Here is a 25,431-nt window from a genome sequence, read left to right on the forward strand (position 1 = left end):
AAATAGTCAAAGAGGGCTGGATTAGTTGCTTGTCCTATTAATTTTAATGTATTTTTTTACATCCTTTAAAAGCCAATAGTGCATACATTAGTGTTACTCTGTTTTTATTGCTAATTGTTAGCTGTAGTCAGTCCCTTTGGAGAAACAGTTAGGAGGTTTAAAAAGAAATAAGTAGATTTTTAAAAAAACAATTATATATACAAGAATCCCATTAGAGCACATGGGTCTCTGTATTGTTCATGTGAATGGGTATTGCACAGATGTGCACAAATTATATTAGACAGCTGAGATCAGGGATGTCCAACATGTTGATTGCGATCTACCGATCAATTGTGGGGCGTCCTTGGTCAATCCTGGTTGTTTACATGATCCTGATCGCCCCCGCACCCGAAAAAAAGCTCAGCAACTTTGGTCAATCCAATCCACTGTCAATTTTTTATAGAGGGAGTAGATTGCAGTCTCTTAGTTGTTGGACATGCCTGGCTTAGATATCACAAAAGATGACAGGCTTGCTATCCCCCACTCAGTGACCCTGACCTCCAGCTCTAGCCCGGACTATCATCCTGCTCTGAGGACTTGTTGTTAAACAGCGGTACACAAATACAGTCATACCTCTGGTTGCGAAAGTGATCCGTGTGGGAGGCACATTCGCAACCCGCAGCACCGCGTCTGCGCACGCGCGTGACGCGATTCGTGCTTCTGCACATGCGTGTGATGTCATTTTGCACTTCTGTGCAAGCGCGAAAACCCAGAAGTAACTCATTCCGGTACTTCTGGGTTCAGCACGGTCCACAACCCAAAAACACACAACCCGCAGCCAGTGGCGTAGCGTGGGGGTGCAGGGGGGGGCTGGCCGCACCGGGCGCAACATCTGGGGGGGGCGCGCTCGCACTCGCAGCTCTCTGCCCCTACCTGGCTCACTCACTCTCTCTCACTGCAGTGCTGGCTGTGCGAATCCGATCCGAGCCGCTGGGTCGCCGCCCACTGTGGAGGGGGTGGGTGCCAGGCGTGCGGTGCGGAGAGAGAGCAAGGGACTATCTGGGGGAGGGACAGTGCAGCGGCCGCCCAGCGCAGCGCTGAGCGCAGGAGAGAACCACACCAGACCAGCCCAGGCAGCAGCAAGAAGAAGCTGGCAGCGGCGGCAGGTTAGGGGTTAGGGGGCGCAAATTACTTGCCTTGCCCCGGGTGCTGACAACCCACGCTACGCCGCTGCCTGCAGCATTCGTAACCCGAGGTATAACTGTACTGGAAACAAATAAATCTGTGTGCATTCATGAAAAGAAGTAGTGACTGGCAACTGGGAGCCCAGGCTGCAAACCCTGTGGTTCCACACTAAGGTCTTCAGTGGCAGAGTGCTGTTTGCCCCCACCAGCCATTTGGGGGCTGAGATGTCTTCCCCAGCGTGGATGAAAAGCCAAGCCAGAAAAGATTTCAGAAGTTTGAGGCAGACCTTACAAGGAAGCTTGTCTATGGGACTGAATCTGGCAAACTTCACCAACCTTTCTATTGCCTGTTAACAAGACCTCTTTTAATTTCCCTAAACTATCACTCGCTGCTCCCAGTTCCTGGAAGTGGTGGCATATAAATTTTGAAAGCAGGAGTAAACCCAGTCTTCAGGTTGTGCGAGAGATATTCAATGGATACAAGCAGGAGAAAACAAACCATTTCCACCTTTATGTTAAGGTGGCAGGCAGCCTTCATTAGTTCTGAGAAGCCCAATGCTCTGCAGAACAGCTGATCTTACAAGACTGGTTTCAAAGTGTTACTACATCGACTTGCTGTTACAAGAATTCCACAGAACAGGAAATAAAAAACAATATGGAACAGTTTACACTCGCGTTACATTAAAATGTTCCAGCTGTTCCCACTTTAGGTTCTTAGAGAATTGCTTTTTTTCATCTCTGTAACGCTTTTCACTTCCTATTAGTAAGGCTCTTAAAGGCAGGTATTGAGTTAGGACAAAATCCACAGCATTTTGAGTTTAAACGCCTATTAGAAATGAAAGCCCGCTGGAATGACGCTAAAAATTTATTTTGGCTACAAGAGACAATTCTGAAACCAAATCCATCTGTATTTTTCGTCCCGCAATCAGGAGTGCATCCTGCATGAGAGTCTCTTTAACTGAAATATAGGCCACATACAGCTACAAAATCTGTCAATGGAACCTGACTCTGTCTTTACCAGACTCTCCAGAATGCTCCAATATTGGTGTCAACAGGTAGCAGCCATCTGAGGGAGCCTTTGCGGGCTCTGTGGTGAAGGGGCCCCACCTTGGGCACAGCCCAGGGACAAGCTTATCTTCATTCTTTTTATTTTAATTTTACTTTTGTATGCTGCCTTTCCAAGGAGCACTCTTTTGAGGTGGCCGATGTATTAAAGTTCAAAACACAACAGCAACGCTAAACAAAGGAAACACCTGAAATTCTCTCTAGGAAAGCACATGGCCTGCAGCCACATTTATCTGCCTCTTCAAACCAAACAAGAGTTCCATTAAAAACCACAGCAACCAAGAGAAACTCCACCTCTGTAAAGACCCTCTCAGGCAAAGGACTCTTCTTCAGGGCCTTTGGGAAAAGTGGAGCACGCCAGACCTCCAGAGGCTGATGGGTAAGGACTTCTGCAAAGCCCCACTGAAATGGGCAGGCCTGTGGCACATCTCCCAGGCAGTTCAGCAAGGACTTCCTGGAGGTGATGCTCTGCCCTGGCCTTAACTGGGAAAGCGAATCTCCACCGCTGGCACCAGCATGCCTTGTTGGGTGTACCATTTCCTTCTGAGGTGAAGCCAAACACCCTCTAGAGCACCCACTTACCTCGGTGGATCCAGTGAAGGCAATCTTATCAATCCCCACGTGAGAAGCAATCGCTGCGCCGGTGGTGGGTCCAAATCCTGGCACGATATTGACCACTCCAGGTGGAAACCCAGCCTGTTGCAACAACAAAGAGAGAGAAGGGGGAGGGGCAAGCTGTTTAGGGCGAATGGACCACACACAAGCCAAGCTGGGCAGCTCCCTGGATGCACCCTCTGACTCAGTGTTATTTATCTAGAAAAAGAGGTGCCAGAACTCACCATGAACACCTCCCTTGCTCTCTTACAACTGAGTTGCAGAACTGAGTTCCGGCAAGGCCTGGCTCAAAAAAAGCCCGGCTCTGACCCCGCTGCTCTGCTCACCTCCTTGATGAGGGCTCCCATGTGGAGCGCGGTCAGCGGCGTTTGCTCTGCCGGCTTGATGACGATGGTGTTGCCGCAGCAGAGAGCAGGTGCAATCTTCCACGCAAACATCAGCAGGGGGAAATTCCACTGTAGGAAAGAATGCAGCCATTATTACTAAGGCAGCCACATGACCCAAGAAATCCTAGCTGCTCGAGTCCTCTGGAGGGCAAAAGGGTTGCCAAAGGCGGTTTTAGCTTATCAGTCCACCAGTGATATGTATTTACTTATTTAGTCCATTTTAAAGAACAAGGTGAAGAACATTAGAGCAACATCAACCTGCTCCAGTGTTTGCTTTCCTCTTCCCTCCCTGGTCCTTTTTTCCTTTTGTATCATGTCTGTTAGATTGTGCTTAGAAAAACTGTAAGTTTTCTGTAGGTGAACTGTACTCATATTAAGCACAGTAATCATGCAGTGCTAATGTGTCGTTCCACTTCTGCAGCCTGGAATGCCTCTGGTTTGACCAGAATACAAAAGCAGCGGCATCATAATCATTGTTTAAAAAATGAAAAGCAATCTTCCTAAAACTGGGCTTGGCCAACTGATGTCTTTGGATACTTTACGTCTACTGTAACTATTGTGTGCTCCACATACAACATCCCACAATTAAATGTACACAGAAAAATCAAAAATCAAAGCCAAACTTCCTAAGTGAGGCTTTGCAGGTGTAGACCATGTTCCTCTAGTACTGTGTTTCCAATAGTGGCCAACTGTGCAAGGCATGAGGGCCATAAACCCTACGCCCACCCCACTGCCTCTGAACATGGGGCTCTCTTTAGCACTCATGACTAACAGCCACTGATCTCCTTCTCGCTCGTGGCTCATGGCTCTGTGGCAAGGGGTCCATCATCACTCTTGTGATAGCAAATTCCATCTGTTGGTTCTTCTGCTCTTTTCAAACAGGCACTAAAATGCACGAGGCTCTGATATTCGTCAGAACTACTACTGGGGATATTTTGGCTAACTATTTGAATGATAACTTATTTAAACACCACTGGTAGGGGGTGTCACTAGGACCCCTATTGCTGTGCAGTCCTGTACAAACACAGATTAGAAGGCTTAGCTGTGCTGATTTTAATCAGAGCTGGCACTGGGCTTCAGGACTCTGGGTTGACCTTGGCAGTTTCCGAGCAACTTGCAAACGTTTGTTTTAAAATGCTCATTAAGTCTGTGGGGTTTTGTAGCAGCAGATTACAGTTTGAATGCTTCTACAGGGACTCTCTGGTTTTAACAGTGAGAAGCCATTCCAAATCAAGAGGTGCAGTTACTAAAGGGGAGCTGGTACACTGTTGTACCCCTTTAATGGGGGACATGATGGACTTCTTGTAGGGATGCAGACCTTGGCTTGAGTAGCACCATCTCTCCAGCCAATCCTTTGAACTCTGTGGGGCCCTGAAGCTGGTGGATATAGCAGAGATGCTCTCTGCAACATGAAGCTATACTGGATTATGCACTTTCCAGTTACAGGGAACCAGGCAGAGGGCCTTCTCGGTAGTGGCACCCGCCCTGTGGAACGCCCTCCCACCAGATGTCAAAGAGAAAAATAACTTCCAAACTTTTAGAAGACATCTGAAGGCAGCCCTGTTTAGGGAAGCTTTTAATATTTAATAGGTTATTGTATTTTAGTGTTCTGTTGGAAGCCGCCCAGAGTGGCTGAAGAAACCCAGCCAGATGGGCGGGGTATAAATAAATAATTACTACTACTACTACTACTACTACTATTATTATTATTTCCCCACCACCCCAATCATGCAATAGATGTGATGGAAGTCTGTGGCCTTTGTGTTTCCTCTTTTCCTGCTCTGAGTCTGAAGCTTTGAATCCAATTTTCCCTGGGAGACCAGCTAGATGTCTCTGCATCAGGAGTAGGCACATCAGCCAGGGGCATCAGATGCAAAACTGCCCAGGGGGGAAGCTGTTCTTTCTGTCACACAATGGAAGCTACTCTGTGTTAGTCAGGGACATATGCATCTTTGCACCTGCCCTTCCAGACCAACAATAAATCTGACAGACTAGGTGGTGGAGGTCTGGTTGGAAAGACACGGTTGCCCTACCCCTGCCTAGCTGGACTGAGCTGGATCTAGCAGTGGAAGGGTAATCCAGATGAGAAGAAGATGTTATAGCCATCTCCTGCTGGAAGGGGGACACCAGGGGCCCTCTCTGATGGGGGGCACTCCTCAATAGCCCCTTTTGCCCAATGGAAGGGACCAGTTCTAGGGAAGTACAGTGGTACTTTGGGTTACATACGCTTCAGGTTACATACGCTTCAGGTTACACACTCCACTAACCCAGAAATAGTGCTTCAGGTTAAGAACTTTGCTTCAGGATAAGAACAGAAATTGGGCTCCGGCGGCACGGCGGCAGCAGGATGCCCCATTAGCTAAAGTGGTGCTTCAGGTTAAGAACAGTTTCAGGTTAAGAACAGACCTCCGGAACGAATTAAGTACTTAACCCAAGGTACCACTGTATATTATATTGTGGAGTTTTCTGCCCTGTTTAGGGCAAGAAGGAAAAAGATGAAGAACCTGAAAATTATCCTTCCTGGATCCCAGTTACGCTGCAGTTTGGAACAGGAGAGATAAAAAGATCCTGCTGGATTGAAAAGGGGGGGGGGGGCTCCACTTCCTCCCCATTGTGCAAACATCTCAATTGGCTGACAGCCGCCTGATGCTAATGCCGTGTTTTGCTTTGCTCTCTCCAGTCCTGGGAATTCTGTGACTGGAGGCCTCACCTCCCTAATACTGCAGCTCTAAAACTCTATTAGGATGTGCAAATAAGCACTGGTAGGGCGGCTGTTAAAGATATGTCAACAATGTGCGCTCAGTTCCGCCTGCCTCCCCCCTCACCCCATTGCCCGGTCTCCCATAATGAAAAACACGCCTTGCTGAAGCCTGGGGCTTATGGGCCTTTTCAAGGGAGCTCATTCCAGTGAAAATAAATATGAGGTGCGAGCACAGATACTCACAGGGATGATCTGTCCACACACACCGATGGGCTCATGTCTTGTAAAGGTGAAATAATCTCCGTCTGAAAGAGAGGAGCCTGGTTACTCTCAAAAGCACTTGGGCCAGGCAAGCCACACAAAAGGAAAAGAAAATCCAAGGGGGAAGAGGTTGAGACAGCTTTGATGGGTGGGTGGGACTATATATTTTTTAAAGCTACCAAAGCATTACTGGAGAACATTCAACCTGGGAACTTTGGAAGCACCAATTCATTTGCTGTGTACTAAATGAATGGATCACAGAACCATAGAATTGTGGGGTTGAGAGGGACCCAAGGGTCATTAGTCCACCCTCTGCAATACAGGATTGACAGCTAAGGCATCCGTGAGAGATGGCCATTCAACTTCTGTTCAGAAACTTCCAAAGAAGAAGAGTCCACCATCTTCCCAGGTAGCCTGTCCCACTGTTGAGCAATGCTGTCATTAAGTTCTTCCTTCAGCGGTGCTGCTTTGACCCCACAGTGTGGGTGCCATGAACCTTGAGGTGCGGCGCATGTGCATGCTCCAATGCCACATCGGCAACTGAGCTGGGGCCTGCACCACAGACACACCCCAGAAGCATGTCCATGGCCACAGCAGAAGCGCAGGCCCCGGCCCAGTTGCTGCCGTGGTGCCAGAGCGCCAGAGATAAGGCAGCAAAGTGCAGGGGCAGCATGCGAGGGGGGGCAGAGGCAGGGCACCCACAGCAAAAGTTTTGAGGGTGCCCAGGCCCCCAGGGCCCCCTGGAGGTGGCACCAGTGTTCCTAATGTTTAGTCAGAGCCCCCTTTCTTGTAATTTGAATCCATTGGTTCGGGTCCTACCCTCTGGAACAGGAGAAAACAAGCTTGCTCCCCCTGGGCTCGCAGAATATCTTCCTTTTGGGTGCTTATCATTCTGCATCAACTCCCTAGCTAAAAGGTCCACGTTCATCTGCCACCAAGTTCAAGTCTTGCAGAAGAGGCTCTGAGGAGCTTCTTCCAGGGTTCACAGTCAGATTGCAGTGCATGCCAGGGTGATGCTGCTTGCTTTCCTTGTTGCCTCACCTGAACTTAGAGTGCCCCACAGAACAGACCCTATTGCCTCTCCCCTCTGCGTGGTGATGCATTCCAGCAGTGGTGAGAGGGACATAAGGGGAGCCTGGGACTGCCCTACCATTAGACGCTGTGAGACAGCTGCCTCAGGTGGCAGATGCTGAGGGGTGTGTGTGGAGGCTGCCACAACACCTGTCCTGTACCCTCTGAGCTAGCCTTCTCTACCTCCCTATGGTGCAGTGCAGGATACAATCCCATCTCAGTACTTAGATGCACCCCAACAGCCAGACCAGCTTCTCTACACTGAATTTTTTTTGGGGGGGGGACCTCCCCAGAGCCAGAACCCTGCCAAATCAGACCAAGGATCCATCTAGTTTTCTTTTGCCCACAGTGACTAATCAAACACTTCCAGGAAGTCAGCTAGCAGGGCTTGAAGGCAATAGCTTGCCATAGGTAGACTTCCTCTGAATATGGAGGTTCCGGGTAGCCCTTGTGACTAATAGCTATGGGTAGCCTTATCCTCTTCCATGAATTTATCTAATTCCCTTTAACTCCTACAAGGGAACACACTGGGCAGGCTCAAGTGGATCAAAAACTGGGTCTCCCACCTCTTTACATTTTTGGCAAATGCTAACTATAATGTGAGTGGGGTCCTGATCCTCACTGGTTTCCCCTGCTTCACCAACCACGGCTCCCAATGTGTACAGAGAACTCGGGGGGGGGGGTGCTTACATGAATTTAGCTCCAGTTTGGGCTCAGTTCCCACTGCTAAATGAAAACTCTTTGTGGCTGGGTGCCCACAACTGATTCACTAACTTTGCAACAGCTGACAGCGGAAGCAGTTTTGTGTTAGCAAATTAGCCATAACGGCTTCCTTTCATCATATAATATATAAAACTTATGAAAGTTTAATAAGCTGTTTATTCTCACACTCAATCCGCATGCACGTATCAGGACAGCTGCCAGATTCAGCAGCATTTGCACTCTGGATAGACAGATTCTAGAGGGACTGAAGGAAGACAAGCAGGAAAGGGGGGAATTTGGTGTCCAGGTCTGGGCCCTAGAGGCAAAGGGCATCCTCTTCCTTACTCTTAACCTGCAAAGGCTGGAGGGTGGGTGTGCTGAAACGTGACAAACAATGTACAATACATATATATGCACACTTAACAACATTTTGAGAAACTCCCTTCCCTCCGGTTTCCCTGAAAAGCAAAACTGGGTCAGGGATTTTCCAGGGAACCCCAAAAGAGCAGCAGGGTATAGGATCACCAGGGCTAAGTCCATCAGAAGAAACTGCTGGATCAGTGCCAAGGGGGTTGGGCAGGCACAGTGGACTCCATTTGTCTTCCGCCCCTCAGCCCACCCCCAGCAAGGGCACGAGTGTGCACCCAGCCACACACACACGGGCGGCATGGAGACACTCCGCTACTGTTGTGACCAGAAACACATACAGAGATGCAACAGGCAACCTCCTTCTCAGTGTGCAAGTCTCTTGTCCCCATTGGGAAAAATGAGTGATCCAATCAGACCCAATGCAACATCACCTCCGCCAGCAAAGACTAGTTGGAGGGAGAGCAAGGCGCAAACAATGAATTTCATGGAGAGCTATAGCGGGCAGCCTCCTCCTCTCTCTGTTTGGGCACACAGGAGCATTTGATTCTTTCTTTCCTTGCTGTCTTGTAGTTCCACACTAGTACCTCTCACAGCAGCGTTTAGGGGTTCCCGGAGTTCCCCACCGGCTTTGGATGTGTCACTTGCCCAGTACGCCAGGAGTCCGCAGCTAAGGCTGGCAAAGGACACATCAAGATTTACTGGGGCTGGTTGCATTTTGGGGAGGCATCTGTGCAAACATCTGGTCATAATAAAGGGATGAATCCAGAAAGCATCCTGGTTTCTAAACATAGTTTTCAACTTGACTTTGATTAGAAACAAGCCCCTTCTCTAGCTTGCTGAATTTCTTCACCCTGTTCCGTTTGCTCCACAAAACGGGGTGGGATGAGTGGGAGGAAGACAGATCAGTACAGAGCTCCAGACTGACCAGCTGGGGATTTGCTTTTGCTCCATGTGATGTTTCCAAGGCCCTGGAAGGAGACTAATAAAGATAGGCCCGTTATCAGTGAAGTGGGAGCAAGGAGGAGCCCGATAAGAAGCAGTAGGGACAGGAAAGAGGAGAAGGAGAGAGAGGAAAAGATTGGCTAATTAGTAAAAGGCACAGACGATGAGACAGAAAGAAAACATTCTAGCTAGACAGAGGGGGCTGACTTTTTGTGCGTGCAATAACCCCCGCTTGTGCAACTTGGAAGCCCTAATTCTGCAGAAACCAGGGAGATCCCTTTTAACACATCTGCTCAGATCACACATCATTATCAGGTTTTGAGCAGTGGGCACACAGAACCTATTCTGCTCAGATAATCTCATCTGGGAACTGGGCAAGCTGAAGTCTCTTCCTGGAACAGCACAAAGGCCTCCCAAATTACAAGAAACAACGATTTGGGGATTATTTTCACTTCCTTTCCTGTTCCTGAGACAACAGGAAAGATGGTTGATGTGTCAGCCAGCCACCTTCTTATTTTGCAATGTTGAGAACTGAACCGCCCCCCCCCCCCCGAAAAAGAAAGGAAACTTGGATTTTTTTAGAAGTCAACAGAAGGGCCAGTCCTGCGAAAAAGAAAACATTCTGAAAAAGGGGGGAATCTCAGGAGCTGCTTTCGAAATGTGACTTTAAAAAACAACCGGCTGAATCCAGCTCAAACAAAACATCTCTGTTGTGAGATCCCCAGTGAAATGCCTTGTGTTAGACCCTGTCTGATCTTAGCCCATGGCTGTCTCCTTCATCCTTCTCCATCCTGGCGTGTCCTCCATACCTTCTGCAGCTTGCAGCATGGCAGTGTTGTCTAGGGCTGATGGGAGTTGGAGTCCAAGAACACTGAGAGGTCACCAACCTGTGGCCTTCCGCATGAAGCATGGCGGTTCTGCTGCCACTGAGGCAAGGCCCATCTCCCGACACTCCGAGGGGGACCCGAGGGTACTGCTTGCAGGTGAGTGGTTCCCAGCATTAGTTAATCATGACTCTTCCACTGTATTATCAACATTGCAGATGACCTTCCACACTACCAGGAAGAGAGGATTCTGGGTTTCCTGCCCCCCAAATGCCCACATGGCTGTTTGCCAGCCACATGAGTGGATGCAATGTAGCTGGTGTGGGTGTTGTTTGTAGTGCAGCACACACTCATTATAAACCTTGTGGTGGGTGCAGTGCCATTGCTATTGGGGTGGGGAGCTAGCCAGGGTTTTTGCCCTAGGTGAAGACTCCAGAAGGGCGCCATTGAGGCTCCCAGCCTGTGTGTGTTTGTGCGCAAATGCACATAGCGGGGGATACCAAACTGGGTCTTTGACCCGGGTGAAATAACACCTAGTTTTGCCCCTGGATGGGTGCCATTTTATAATCTCATCAGTTTTTTTTTTAAATGATCTTTTAATTAGTGCTAGAACATTTTTCTGGCTTTGCCCCAAACCCCCATGACAGAAAGAGTTAGTGCTATAGGACTTTAAGGGCAGGGGAACCAGAGACCAAATTGCAAACATGCGCTGGATTATGGAGAAAGCTAGAGAGTTCCAGAAAGACATCTACTTCTGCTTCATTGACTATGCAAAAGCCTTTGTGTCGACCACAGCAAACTATGGCAAGTTCTTAAAGAAATGGGAGTGCCTGATCACCTTATTTGTTTCCTGAGAAATCTCTATGTGGGACAAGAAGCTACAGTTAGAACGGGATATGGAACAACTGACTGGTTCAAAATTGGGAAAGGAGTACGGCAAGGCTGTATATTGTCCCCCTGCTTATTTAACTTATATGCAGACTTCATCATGCGAAAGGCTGGGCTGGATGAATCCCAAGCCAGAATTAAGATTGCCAGAAGAAATATCAACAACCTCAGATATGCAGATGACACAACCTTGATGGAGAAAGTGAGGAGGAATTAAAGAACCTTTTAATGAGGGTGAAAGTGGAGAGCGCAAAATATGTTCTGAAGCTCAGCATCAAAAAAACTAAGATCATGGTCACTGGGCCCATCACCTCCTGGCAAATAGAAGGGGAAGAAATGGAGGCAGTGAGAGATTCTACTTTCTTGGGCTCCATGATCACTGCAGATGGTGACAGCAGCCACGAAATTAAAAGACGCCTGCTTCTTGGGAGAAAAGCAATGCAAACCTAGACAGCATCTTAAAAAGCAGAAACATCACCTTGCCAACAAAGGTCCATATAGTAAAAGCTATGGTTTTCCCAGTCGTGATGTATGGAAGTGAGAGCTGGACCATAAAGAAGGCTGATCACTGAAGAATTGATGCTTTTGAATTATGGTGCTGGAGGAGACTCTTGAAAGTCCCATGGACTGCAAGAAGAACAAACCTCTCCATTCTTAAGGAAATTAGCCCTGAGTGCTCACTGGAAGGACAGATCGTGAAGCTGAGGCTCCAATACTTTGGCCACCTCATGAGAAGAGAAGACTCCCTGGAAAAGACCCTGATGCTGGGAAAGATGGAGGGCACAAGGAGAAGGGGACGACAGAGGACGAGATGGTTGGACAGCGTTCTCGAAGCTACCAGCATGAGTTTGACCAAACTGCGGGAGGCAGTGGAAGACAGGAGTGCCTGGCGTGCTCTGGTCCAGGGGGTCACAAAGAGTCGGACACGACTAAACAACAACAATCTTTCATTTTGTTTTGTTTTTAAGTAAAGTTTTTGAGATAATTGAAAATATAGATTTTTTAAAAAATGGGGTCATCAGATTCTGTCCACCACGACAAAGGCTATATTTGAATTGTGCTGAGCTGTTCACTTTCCCCAGTAGAGTACTACCCATGTCAGAACCCCCACCCTTTTAAAAAGACAGGATAGGAGAATGGTGCAAAAGGCATCTGTCGGACTTTCTGTGATCTGGGGGCTCTTCCAGAGAACCTCTTTAGTGAGCATTCACCCTGATTTGTTTTCACAAAACCTTCAGGGAGATCCTGCAATGTCAGCATTAGTTCTTAACTTGTTTGCAAGAAGGTTACACAGTGTTGCATTGAGCAATTGGGACCCCCTGTTTCCTGGGCACTTCCTCCTTCACTTTATTTACCACAAAGAGTTCCGATTTGGGCTGGTTGCACAAGAAAGCCCAACCCACTTTTATTGTGCAACCTAAATTTGCCAGTATACAACTGAATCCTGAGGGGGAAACAGAGCCGCCATGGAGGAAATGCAGGATGTAAAAAGAGCGAGTGAACGAGGCTTGGTAGTGCCACCTGAAATGCCCAGCATGGTGGAAGCACCCTAGCAAATGAGCCAAAAAATCAGTCCATATTGGGCAGAGCCATTTGCCTGTGACTTTTGTCACCCTGCAGTGGCCTCTGTTCACTGTTGGTTCGTTTTCCTTTCAGGCAGCCTGTCAACATTTCCACCCCATTTACATGGTGGTTCCACCAGGTTTGGCTCAAGTCCACACATCTTGGCCTCTTAGCGTCCCTGCCCTGCCTTGTGCCTGAGGATGAGAGGCCAAAACTGTGAGGGGAAACCCAGTTTCTAAATCAGGACCTGCGAAGGCACTAATTAATTTGATCAGACACAAATGGCCAGGTCTTCCCTCCTCGCCTAAGAGTTTTCTTTTGCGCACAGGCTTCCCAAACTCCAAACTGCGACTGGACTCTGAAAGAGATGCCCTTTTTCAACACCTTCCTGTATTCAGCATTTGCAATCACGGCAGAATTTTACAGACCTGTTTATTAGACCCTCCTTTTGGCAAATGTTTTACACAGAGGATGGAGATTAAAGTCGGAATGTGGAGAGTCACATCCCAGAGTTTCCCGCCCGCCCAACGCCTGCTATAAAACCAGCGTTTGTGATACCAGAATAACGAAGTTTGACAAAAATGGCCCACTTTGCCTAAACATTGATCTTTCCGGAGCTGGGGGCCTCCTGTGCTCGGAAACTGAGCAGGCAACGTTGAAAGTTTTACTGTTTCCATATAAACCTTGGAAAGCCCCAGCAGTGAAAATGATCCGACTTTAACATGTTGTAGAAAAGCATCAATAACATTTGTGGTTCTCATTTGGATTCTCCTTGGCATTTTTAGAGTGGGCTTTCACATGTGCTCAGTGAAATATGGTTGCAGCCGGGAGGGATTAACAGGGATGCTAAGTAAGCCACAGAATGGTCCTAATGAAACGGATCAGCATTGCAACAGAGGGTCCCTATGCAGGGCGGGTGCACCTTACTCCCTGGAAGCCCCTTCAGCAGAACAGCATCAGAGCACAGAACAGCTCTCTGAGGTTTCTGACAGGCCTATCTGGAAGGGGGGCAAGGTGAATAACATGCTCTCCCACTGTCCTCCCCCCAAAAGCAAAGCATTCAAGCCAAGGTATCAGCTCCAGAACACATTAATGCTTGACATGTGCAAACAATGGGAGAATAAGACCTAATATAAGGTCCCATGGATCAGAACACCCCTTTCTTCTCAAGTCCAGGATTTCACTTTCAAAAATTGCAAGGCCTCTGTTGAAGCATGAAGCTCTTACTCTCAGGGTTGAGAGGAAAAGATTCCTGCATTATAAGGAACTGGACCCTCGTGGTCCCTTCCAACTCTACAATTTTATGATTCTCTGAATTTCTGACCCCAGGCAAAGTGCCCCACTAACTAGCCAACCCATGGAGATTGGGTGAGTGGGCTTTTGGGGAGCAGTAATCCCAGGTCCAACAAAGGTCCGTATAGTTAAAGCCATGGTTTTCCCAGTAGTGATGTATGGAAGTGAGAGCTGGACCATAAAGAAGGCTGATCGCCGAAGAATTGATGCTTTTGAATTGTGGTGCTGGAGGAGACTCTGGAGAGTCCCATGGACTGCAAGAAGATCAAACGTATCCATTCTTAAGGAAATCATCCCTGAGTGCTCACTGGAAGGACAGATCCTGAAGCTGAGGCTCCAATACTTTGGCCACCTCATGAGAAGAGAAGACTCCCTGGAAAAGACCCTGATGTTGGGAAAGATGGAGGGCACAAGGAGAAGGGGACGACAGAGGACGAGATGGTTGGACAGTGTTCTCGAAGCTACAGACATGAGTCTGACCAAACTGCGGGAGACAGTGAAAGACAGAAGTGCCTGGCGTGCTCTGGTCCAGGGGGTCACAAAGAGTCGGACACGACTAAACGACTAAACAACAACAAATCCCAGGATCTGTCTGTTTAGATAAATACTCCCTGTTGCTCCCTCGTAGCTGATAGGGAGCAGTGAATGAGAGTTGCCACCTTTTTTCATGGGTCCTGCTCCTGTACCTTCAGTCTGACTGAAAGAGAAATGGATCAGATGAACCTTGTCCCAGCATGGAGATTCAGTTGGTGCTGGAAAAGGATGAGCATCGTCCCTCTGCACAGTCACTTGTCACAAGGATGGGAGCCATCATGTGGCCTGTTTCCCATCCTCCACCAGCCAGCAGGCAACCAGCAACACACAGTGGGGTAGCCCCAATCCATGTGGCAGCAAGTGCTTCTGAAAATTTGTCAGGCAGGCAATACCTTGGGGAGACCAATGAGTCCAAACAGGAGAAGCTGTGCTCTCATTGAAACCTAGTTGAAGCTACGCCCTCAGATGACAGAGGATGGTGCCAGGAGCAGGTCAGCAATAACTCACATGGCTTCTGTGAACTTAACTATTCAAAGCAACAAGACAGCCCAGGAGGCCAGGCCTAGTGAGCACAGCAACTCTTCCTGGTAGAACTTGCCCCTATGAGGCAGTTGCGAGGACTGAAGATCTCTGCCTTCCCACCGCTCTCTAAATCTCCTCCACCCCAGGTTCCTTCTCAAGCAAGCTGAAGCTGTATTACCTTGCCTGTCTTTACTCTGCCCTCTTCATACCTTCTCAGGTTCTGGGAGACCAGGGGGAAGAGGAGTTGGTTGCAGCAGGAGGGAGAGACCCCCTGGGTTCCTCAACAGGCTGCCTGATCTCTACCTCTTGGCCTCTCTCCTCTTCTGCTTCCACTTCTGCTTCTGCACTTCTTTCTGCCACAGCCTCTCCCTGCTCACTAAACCCTGTTGCCTCTTCAGCTTCCGACACCTCCTCCCCCCAGTCTTCTCCCTCTGACCACTCATGGTCGTCCCACCACCACTCTCCAGGCTCTGAGCCTTCTTCTGTTGGGGGTTCCCCAGCTGGTGCCTCCCACCATTCCTCTGCATCCAGCCAGCCCATCACAGTGGATGACTTGGAAGCGCAATTACTCAGACACTCTGCACATGCTCGGTGAGAATTTACTCTTATTTCATGCATTCCAAAGCTATGGCTCTGTGTGCAAATGTGGGGAGGGGTGTTAATAAACCCCTGAAGATTTTGGGGTCAGTTTGGGGTTGTCCAATTACACCCAGTGCAACCATCTGGACATTGGCTTCTTCTGCAGAGAGTTCCTCCTGGGTGGGTGCCGGGTTTAACTCTGCCTGTAGTGACTTTGTGCTCCTATTCCAGGCTAAGCCGTCTGCCTCTTAAAGTCTTTCCCCCTCCCGGGACAAACTTTCCCACCCACCAAGCCCCTTTTAAATCAACTAAATTAGCTGCTAGAGGAACGAAGAAAAGCCCTGTGTCATGTTTCACGCTGGCCTTTGTTGTCTTCACCTTTGTGTGCAATATTAGACTATTACTCAGCGCTGCCGCCAAGGGGAGGAAAGGCCATCTCTGCCTTTGGTGAGACAACAGAAACCCAAGAGAGCTGTAAAGTCATCCTCCCTCCTTGTCAAAAAAAGAATCACCACCATGAAACAAACTTTCCTTGGTGCAGTGTGTGGAAGGAAAGCAGCTGCAGTGGGCACTGAACAGGCCAAATTCTGTCAATAGCACAGAAACTCTGGAATAGGGTCCAAATGCTCTCCCGCTGGAGGGGCAAGAGTATAAGCCAGCTCCCAAGCCTCCGTGGCGAAGCTTGAGCCAGCAGTGGAAGAAGGGAGGGCATAGAGACTCTACACTTGAAGGCTCCCAACGCAGACTGCTTCAGATGCCTGTTGTTACTGGGGGTTCAGGGCAGCTGCATTCTCCAAGAGTTGGCAAGCCAGGCACCCTTTGCAGTTGCTTTCACCCCCACTGACCCCACTGGAACAAAATGGAGGGGCCTGAGAGCACCAGACATTCAGAGACTCACAGTTACCTGGCAGGGGTTCTTTTGCACATTTTCGGACACAGTCTCCCTAGCAAGCAGCAATTGATGTTCAGGTTCTCTGGCTGAGTGGCAAAGCCTCCACAATGCATCTGAGCAGAGCTGCTAAAAAGAGGTGTGGGAGCCAAAGGCCATGGAATGAGAAGCGGGGGCAGGATGGACAGCTGTTCTCTGCTCTTGCCCCCCCCCCCGTGTGTGTGGTGCAGTGACGGACTTTGGGCTTCCAAATTTCAGTGGCACCTGGTGCAACACTAAAATGGGGCGCCCACCTGCCTCCCCCACTCTGCTCTGCATCGTTGTTGCAGTGCCCTTTGCAGCGCCAGCACCCAGTGCAGCTGAACCGGTCGCTCTACCTTCAAACGCCTCTGGGAATGGTTAGTGTCAGAATTGGACTGGGAGGGCAGAGTTCAACCCCCTCCCTTTGGCCATGCAGAGGCTCAGTGGGTGACCTTGGGCTGGTCACTGCATCTCAGCCTGACTAACCTTACAGGGTTGTTGTGGGGATTAAATGAGGAGAGGAAGAACTGTGCACACCACTTTGATCTCCTTAGAGAAGAAAAAGATGGGATGTAAATGCAATAAATAAATAATACATTCTGAGTCACACTCTTTCCCCAAACAGGGAGCCATCTGGTCCACGGTCCATTTCACTCCGCATCCTGCTTCCTGCCACACCAGCCCAAATGCCCCCAGGAGGCCCAGGAGGAGAGCCTGGAGTGGGAGGCGGCAACATCCCTCTCTCAGTGGCAGATGTCACACACACGGCCTGTGAACATGAAACATCTCACTATAGCTGTCATCCTGGCTAAGAGCTACAGAGATGCCCTCGGTCTACTCGTGACACAAATAAAACCCCAGGAGAGCCTTGTCCTCATAGGCAGGAGCTGTTGCTTCAAAGGACTTGACTTACCCACAGGAATGGTCGCTCCATGGATTTTGTCTGCCCAGCCAGCATAATAGCGCAAAGTCTTGATGACGCCCTGAAGGTCAACATAGAAAGCCTGCAGGAAGGGCTTCCCACTGTTCAGTGACTCCATGGTCTGGAGGAGAAAGAAGACAAAAGAAAAGGCATGTAGAGCCAGCGATCACAACCATTTCCTATTCAGAGACAGGACAGTAGAAAAAGGCTATTATAATTTGCAACTGGTGAGTTTTCACTGGATTTTGACCTTTAAAGGCCTGAGGAAGTTGGCTGGGCATACACCAGGGACTGCCTCTTTAACATCGGTCTTTTCAGAGTGCATTCCTGACTGTACCTCTCATGTGCCTAGTCCATATGCCAAGGGAAGTCGCAGGGCCCCTTTGGACAGCTGTTCCTGTCTCCGTATCTGCAGAAGCTCATCAAAGTGCCACTGTGAGCTAGGGCTGGTCCAGCTGTACAAAGGGGCTGGAGTGGTAAGATTTTTCGGGGTGTGGATGAACAGCACATAATCTGAGAGGTACACTCCCAAATTGCTCCTGGCATCTCAGCTGCTGTGTCAGCAACTTCCGAGCCACTGTGGGGGATCCTGGTGATCAAACTGGAGTGGGCAAAGAAGCCCGGAAGAAATGGGCATAGCTGGATGGTAGTTGCCAAAGTTCAGTGCTATAAATGGGGGCACAGGACGTATCCCAGAAAGAGGCCTGTTCCCAACAGCACAGAAAGAGGGCATCTTAGGAGGAAGTTCTCCTGTACAAGTCGCACTGACATGATTGGGAGATGTGCAATGCTCTTGCATAGCTCCTGTTCATCTGCAGGTGACAAGCTACAGGAAAACTTCCCAGAAGACCATGTGTGCTCCATAGATCCACCTTTCTCCACCATTCAAGCTGACAATACCAATACCCTTGAGTTGTCTGCCTCCCTTTTGCCACTGGGCTCAGGTCAGCCAGATAAACCTGAAGTTCCTATGGACAGGGGCCAAGCTGAAAAACGAAAGCCTTGGGCTTTGCTACATTAATGACAGCAGCTGGGAGAGAGCTTGCCAGAACCCTCTCCTAATAAGAAACATATTGAAACTGAAGGGTCAGCTTGTCCTTCTGAAACAGTGGTATCATAGTAAATTTTGAAGAACAGGAGTACATCGCGATAACCCCCAACTAGAGCTCAAAATCTCAGGCAGCAGCCTTGATCTATTCGTTTACATGCACCAAAGAGCAGCAGGAAGTAGCATCCTGCTCAGTTTTTCAGGATCAGTGTGACTGCAACCCCAGGCATCATTTCCTGGGAGAAGCTCCATTGAACTCAGTGGTGCCTGCATCTAACTGCACAGATTCAGTTTGGAAAACACATCAACCAACACATTTAACCAAATATCTTCAGATGAAATGCAAACTTTAGCTTTTCGTTAAAAATGCAAAACTTTGCGCAGAGAAGACATGTGTCATTTAAACTGCTTGTGTGAAGTGGGAACCGTGTTAAAGGAAAAGAAAGATGTATCCAGCCTCCCCTTGATTATTTTCTTCATCCTCTGACTTCCCTCTAATCTGTCACAAACAAATGTGAAAGCCTCCTTATCACCTCATGCATCTACCAGAGCATGGAAGGGTCTGCCAATTACCGGTATCCTAGCACTTTGGCAGGTGATGCCATCACACCTGCTCTGAAAAAGCCACACTCCTCTGTGTTCCTCGCTTTGCTTTGCCACTGTACTGTTCCTTGGAACAAGTCTCCAAGGAATTCTGCCATGGCTGCCAAGACCCCTGCTGAGCGATGTGATATCTACAGCGTCCAGCCCGTCATCAAATAAGCCTGCTCTTCTCTAGGAAGGCTCCGAGCCCCAATGAAACAAGCCACGGGCCCTTCTTTAAGGGGATATTCCCATTTTAAAAAGAAGACCTTAAAGATCCTCTTAAGGAACCCCATAAAATTTCCACCCAGATCGCTTAAATCACTTTTAAGAGGCACCATTATCTCCCCACGATAGTTCCAAGCTGGGGGAAATGTATCCGTGAAAGCAGGTATAACACACAAATGGATGTGAGCCATAAATCCCATTGATATACGGAAGGGCAATAGCCATATTTTTCCCCCTGCCTCCCATCCTGCAATTGAAGTCAGTGGCATGGTAGGCGGTGGGCTCCGCTCAATAAAGAATTTGGCTCGGGAACCGCAAATCCAGCGACAGGCAGGGAGCTGACTTGATTTGCTGGGCCCCTCCCCTTCTCCCCGTGGCGATTTTACAGCATACACTGGTGGTAAGATGATTTAAGTGTTGACAAAGCTGGAATTAAGATGTTTGCCGGCTTAGTTCAAAGCACTTGACATGTGGAAAATAACATTAAGAGTGCCACCATGTCGGGGCCGACCACATGTGCTCCTCCGCGTCGTGCCTGAACTGTGCAGCTCAGCGTTCTCTCTTTGGCGTGCGGGGGGGGGGTGCGGTTTGCTTTGCACAGGCTCAGAAATTATTATTCTAGCAGGGGACTGGCAACCTCCAGCCTTCAGGCTGCGAGCAACCCACTGAGCACCCAATCCACCAAGGGCATCTCTCACAAAAGCCCCAGTGAAGGGGGTTGGAGAGCTGGGGTTTACATGCACAGAGAGTGCGTTTGGACCCCAGAGCCTGAAGGTTTGCGGGATCCACAGCCCAAACAGACACAGACACAGTCACAGTTGCTCCTGGCACAAGCCTCTGACACAACATTCTCCCCAAAGCGCTAGAGTGGGAGAAGCTATACAGTCGCAAGAGGTTCTGCCCACCTGTTTCTGCAGTGCTGCCCTTGGAGACTGTATAGAAGCCTCTCCTGATGCAGAATTCAGCAGCCTGCATTCAGCAAGAGGATGCTTTGCTGAGAGACCTTCTTCTCAGGACTCCTGCCCAGTGGCAGATGCCATCTAGGAGCCATGTCACGGGGGCTGTTTTGATATGGGAGGCTTCAAGAACTGACCCTTGCCATAAACATACATGGACCTCAGTTGCCCAGATGTGGAGCAAGGGCTTTCTCATTAGGGCTTTCTGGGAAGAGAAGAGTTAAGCCAGAGGGCCTTCTCGGTAGTGGCGCCCACCCTGTGGAATGCCCTCCCATCAGATGTCAAGAAGGTGAGCAACTGTATATATTTTAGGAAGGCAGCCCTGTATAGCTAAGCTTTTTAAGGTTTAATGTTTTACTATGTTTTTATATATGCTAGAAGCTACCCAGACTGGCTGGGGCAACCCTGACAGATGGGTAGGGTACAAATATATTGTTGTTGTTGTTGTTGTTGCTGCTGTTGCTGCTGCTGCTGCTGCTTCTGTTGTTGTTGTTGTTGTTGTTGTTGTTATTCAACCTTCAGATATTTGGGACTCCAACTCCCATCAGCTTCAGCCAATCTGACAATATGATGCTGGGGCTAATGGGAGTTGGAGTCCAGCAACATCTGGAGGGTTCCAGGTTGACCATGGCTGAACTACCAAATCAACAAAAATCATACTTTTTTTTAATTGGGTGGCAGCTCTAATAAAACGTTTTTAAAAGCACATCAAACAAACTTATTTGCATGTCATATTCTGATGCCCAAAGCATTTTTAACAGTACTCTCAGCGGGCAGAAAAAACAGCACCCCGCTCCCACCAGTCCCATTGCAAAACTTACAGCCAGTAAGGCTCTGTCTCTTTCCACCAGGTCAGCCAGCTTGTCCAAAAGGCGCCCCCTTTCCGAGGCATCGAGCCTCCTCCACACGGAGCCCAGAGAGAAGGCGAGGCGAGCGGCCCTCACGGCTTTGTCTGTGTCAGGCTGTCAAAGGGGGGGAGGGAGAAACCTTAGTGAGTACAAAGTACAAACACGGCACCAGAAACAATCCTTGTTGAGAAGAAAAGATGTCGGTGGATTGACGGACTGACTGATAGGTGTCTTTGAAAAATACACGAAAGACATTTAGGATTTGTTCCCATGCATTTCATTAGTGCAGTTTTTAAAAATTCCTTACACACTTTTTTTCTCTCAAAAAGACTGAAGGCGTCTTTCGTCGGATTAAAACATGCACAGGTGAAAAGAAGACATGATCTGGTGTTAAATCAGAGAGCTGTAGTCTGAAGCACCTGGAATGGACCAGGGTTGAGATGAGGCTGACTTCCGCCGAAAGAAGAATGGGAGACGAAATTAATGGATTATGCAGAATTGGACAAAATGACAGGAAGGATTCGAAACCTGCGGGACCAGAGATTTACAGAAGATTGGAAGAAGTATATGAATTATTTGAGAGCAACTGTAACCAACAAATTATGCTAGTAGGACTACAAGAAGCTTTGTAAGGAGAAATATACAAAGTGTTACAAAGTAGAAAAAGATAGAGATATTGGTTATGAGTTTGAAATGTAATAGGGAGGATAAGAAATGCATATTGAGAGATTAGATTGGAAAATTTTCAGACAGGACTGATGGGAGTCAAAAAAACTGAATAAGATGTAAAAGTATGTTTAATTACTGTTGAAAATGATATCTTAAAAAACTAATAAAAATTATATTAAAAAAAAAAAGATGAGGCTGACTTAGACAACCATGAACTGGAACCAGGTAACCTGGGTTGCTGCCCAGGGAAGGCTGCAAGGCCGCCTGGCTGGAGAGGGCAGATAGATGCTTCTCATGTCACACTTTGGGCAGTGAGGGCAAGCCTCCGAGTGCCCCTTCCTCAAGCACAGAAGACCCTCCCAGGGGACTGTGGCTGCAGTTCCATTCCAGAGGCCAGAGAGATTGGGGCACTGAGGTTTGGAGGTAGCCTAAGAGCCCTTCTCCATTTGCCCACAGCCTGCCATTTCCCAGGTAATCGGGAGAGGGCGACCCTGATTGTGCCGGGTGGGGGTGGGAGGGCTTTGAGAAGTTACCAGATAAATGTTTCCGCTTCTTCATCACACAGGAAACCTCTTAATCCCTTGCCCATCGCCAATGGCTGGCAGTGGCTCAGATGGGCAGAGAGGGCCTTTGGGTGGGCAAAGTGCCCACTTGCCAGCTTAAGTGTTGTCACATGGAGGGTGAGAAGGAATCTGTTTCTCTGCCTGAGCTGAGGGATAGGGCAGGCCAGGTGTCATGAGGAGCAGACAAATTCTGAGGATACATTACCTTCTCAGCCTCTTGCACCTCACAGATCTGCTCTCCTGTTGCAGGGTTGGACACAGGGAATACTTTCCCACTCTCTGAGTTTTGCCATTCATTGTTGATAAAAATCTGAATGAGGAAAAAATGGATATTAAACAAAGACAAAGGTAACTTTTTAAAGCTATATGTGCTTCCTCACATTTGCTTTCATCAAAGAGGGTGGGAGGCTCACTGACATCCTTGGCCCCAGCCTTTGCCAAGGTGGTTTCTGCTGGAAGTTTTGGGTTGACTGTTGTTGTAGTCCAGAACGTCTGGAGGGCATCAGGTTAACAAAGGATGCTCTGGCTGATTTAAGGATGATCTCTAGGCTAGGGCATTCTTGGTGGTGGCACTCAGTCTGCAAGGTGCTCCTGAGATACATGCACTCAGCTACTTTGCTGCTTCTTTTCCATGGCCAAGTACTAAGTCTGGTATTCAGAAATGAGGCCACAGAGGGTTTTTTTTGTTTTTAAAACTTGCAGCTACTAAGATGGTGGTACTGTTCTCATCTGTGCTGTTAAGGTGTCTTGGCACATCTTATTTTGGGGAGCGGCTCTTGTTTGTAATGAAGTGTGTGTGTGTGTGTGTGTGTGTGTGTGTGTGAGATGTGTTGCCACACACGCCATGGGCAGGATTTGCTGCAGCAAGTTTGGCTAGCTCACCAGCTCCTGCAAATTAACATGAAAGCCTGGATCCATCTGTCACTCCAAATCAACAGTCCTTTTGCAAGAGAGATAGGATTTAAAGCCTTAAGTGGATTGCCTGAAATTGAAATTGGGATTCTCGGAGCACAAAGAGAAACTGCAAAACCCCAAATTGTTAAAATCACACAACTATCCAGAATGAAGGCAAATCCGCCCAGAGCTCAGCCATCCAAATACCCCATCTCAAAACATAAACCTTTTTGTCATGGGAATCACCCAGATAATGTGAAATCATCTCCAACTTTACTCTTCTTCAAGGAAACAAGCCGTTGATTGAGATGAAAACACATTGTGTGGAATTAACGGAGCCTTGATCCAAGATGCAGGACTGGCTCAAAATATTTCGGTGCCGAAGGCGGAAAATCCAAATGGCACATACTCCCCTCCCCCTTGCAAACATGAAGACATCTATCTATCTGTCTATCTATCTATCTATCTATCTATCTATCTATCTATCATCTATCTATCTATCTATCATCTATCATCTATCTATCTATCATCTATCCATCCATCGGGACATTTTCTGGTGCACCCCTTCTCAAAACCCATCTCTAGCTGCCATTCAGTCCATTGAGTCTGTGCAAGTTTTCCCTCTCTGCTTCTCCATTTGCTACACCACCACCACTCAAAACTCCTTGACGCCTTTTGAGTAGGGGACAGAATACCTTCCTAACAGGATTCCAGGCACCCAAAGTTCTTTACAGTATACAAGACGCATCACAAAGAAGACCAACTCTTAAAACAGATGCCTGACTTGGATCACAAGTCTCTGCTTGGATCACAAAAACAAGCAGAGATCCAACCTTCAGAGATGGGAGCAACTGAGACATTCAACAGACAACAACAGCACAACACTTGGCGGCCTTCCCCACATGACCCAGAAGCTGTAACCCCAGAGTTGGCCACAACTGGACCTAATGGTCCCTTTACATTTACCTATGTCCAGCCATTGTGCTGCCCCCTGCTGCCATCTCTGGCTGAGGGAAGGACCTACGGAGCCATGAAATAACATTACCACCCAAGGAATCTCACCAATAGGCCGGAGTGAGTCAGGTGATATTCCTTAACTAGGGTTGCCCTATTTCAAGTGGAAATCTGGACACACACAACGGGCGAATCCCATATATACCTGGGAAATTATGGACGTATGGCAGCCCTACCTTAACTCCTTCCAGATCTGAGCAACGAAGAGATATCAGCCTTCAGCATCACCACTGTCCAGACCTCAGCAAAGTTTGCCCAAGAGATTTTGCTGCCTGAGGCCAAGAAGGCCAAGATGGGACGCATGACCTCATTCCATGTGCAGGATCCAACTGGACCACCCACTGAATCTGACTCCCACACAAGGAATTAGGCAACATTTCCCCACCCAGGTCTGTGAGGGCAGCATGCTAGCTGAGGAGATTCGGGGTGTGTGTGAGGGGGGTGATGGAAGGTGGCTGAAGCTAACCCTGGCCACATCCCACCTGAAGCAGATGCTTCCCTCTGCCTAATGGAAGGGCTGATCCTGACAAGCTGCTGGTGCAAGTAGTCAATCCAACATCCTGTGACAATGAGTTCCACAGACAGCGTTTGGAGAATGCTGTTGGAAGGCCGCTTTTTGAGCGACCCTGCATCCACTCCAATAGTTTTATTCTCTACATGACCAGTTGCGGTTGACAAGGTGTCCAGCCAGCCTTCCAATAAGAGCAAGGCGTCAGCCTGGCATGGAGCAGAGAGAGAAGGAGAGGCTTGAGGGATTGCTACTGTTAATGGTTAACGTTCATTTCTTCCTGTTCCACTTTCTATAAACAAAGGACGGTCAAGGCAAGCTCATTACTGTAAACCGAGCGCCTCTAAATTGGCAGTAAAATTGGAGTATTTACTCTCCTGCCCATATAAAGTACCTCGTCCAAACTCTTGGAAGGGTTTCAAATCTTGAAATCCAGCAGCTGGCGGCTTTACAAGCACAACCTTATGTTTAAATAACTCACGTTTTGAAAGTTTTAGGCGTTTGGTGTCAGGTAGTGCCATTCCTCCACCGGCTTCCCTCCCCACCAAGACCGAGGTTCTTAGACAATAAATTTGAGCTTGCTGGGGCTTTTAAAGAACTTGTCCGGTTCCAGTGGTTGTTGATTAAATGTTTAGAGCCTGTACATTTGATCTGACTTTCATTACGGCCAGTTCGTAAAAACGCCACGGGCCTGGACAAGCGATGACACATTGCCCAAACAAGGAATCCCTGCAAAGCCTCAAATTGGGTTTTCGTTTCCCTCTTTTATTTCCTTCTTATTTATAGTGACCATTGTAGTGGGTAACTTTAA

At 48.4% G+C, this 25,431-nt stretch overlaps 1 protein-coding gene across 1 annotated transcript in view; it reads right to left on the bottom strand.

The window, feature by feature from the left end:
- ALDH1A2 (aldehyde dehydrogenase 1 family member A2) overlaps positions 1 to 25,431 on the bottom strand; it is a 72,701-nt gene that overhangs the window by 23,746 nt on the left and 23,524 nt on the right. The window contains exons 3-8 of the mRNA XM_080980783.1: positions 22,410 to 22,514; positions 20,946 to 21,086; positions 17,302 to 17,431; positions 6,174 to 6,235; positions 3,170 to 3,298; positions 2,811 to 2,924 (exon numbers count right to left, since the gene is read on the bottom strand). Of these exons, the coding sequence (XP_080836909.1) occupies positions 2,811 to 2,924; positions 3,170 to 3,298; positions 6,174 to 6,235; positions 17,302 to 17,431; positions 20,946 to 21,086; positions 22,410 to 22,514 (681 nt within the window). The remainder of the gene's footprint in view (positions 1 to 2,810; positions 2,925 to 3,169; positions 3,299 to 6,173; positions 6,236 to 17,301; positions 17,432 to 20,945; positions 21,087 to 22,409; positions 22,515 to 25,431) is intronic.

This window comes from Podarcis pityusensis, assembly GCF_964106645.2.
Source record: "Podarcis pityusensis genome assembly, chromosome: 14".
Taxonomy (NCBI): domain Eukaryota; kingdom Metazoa; phylum Chordata; class Lepidosauria; order Squamata; family Lacertidae; genus Podarcis; species Podarcis pityusensis.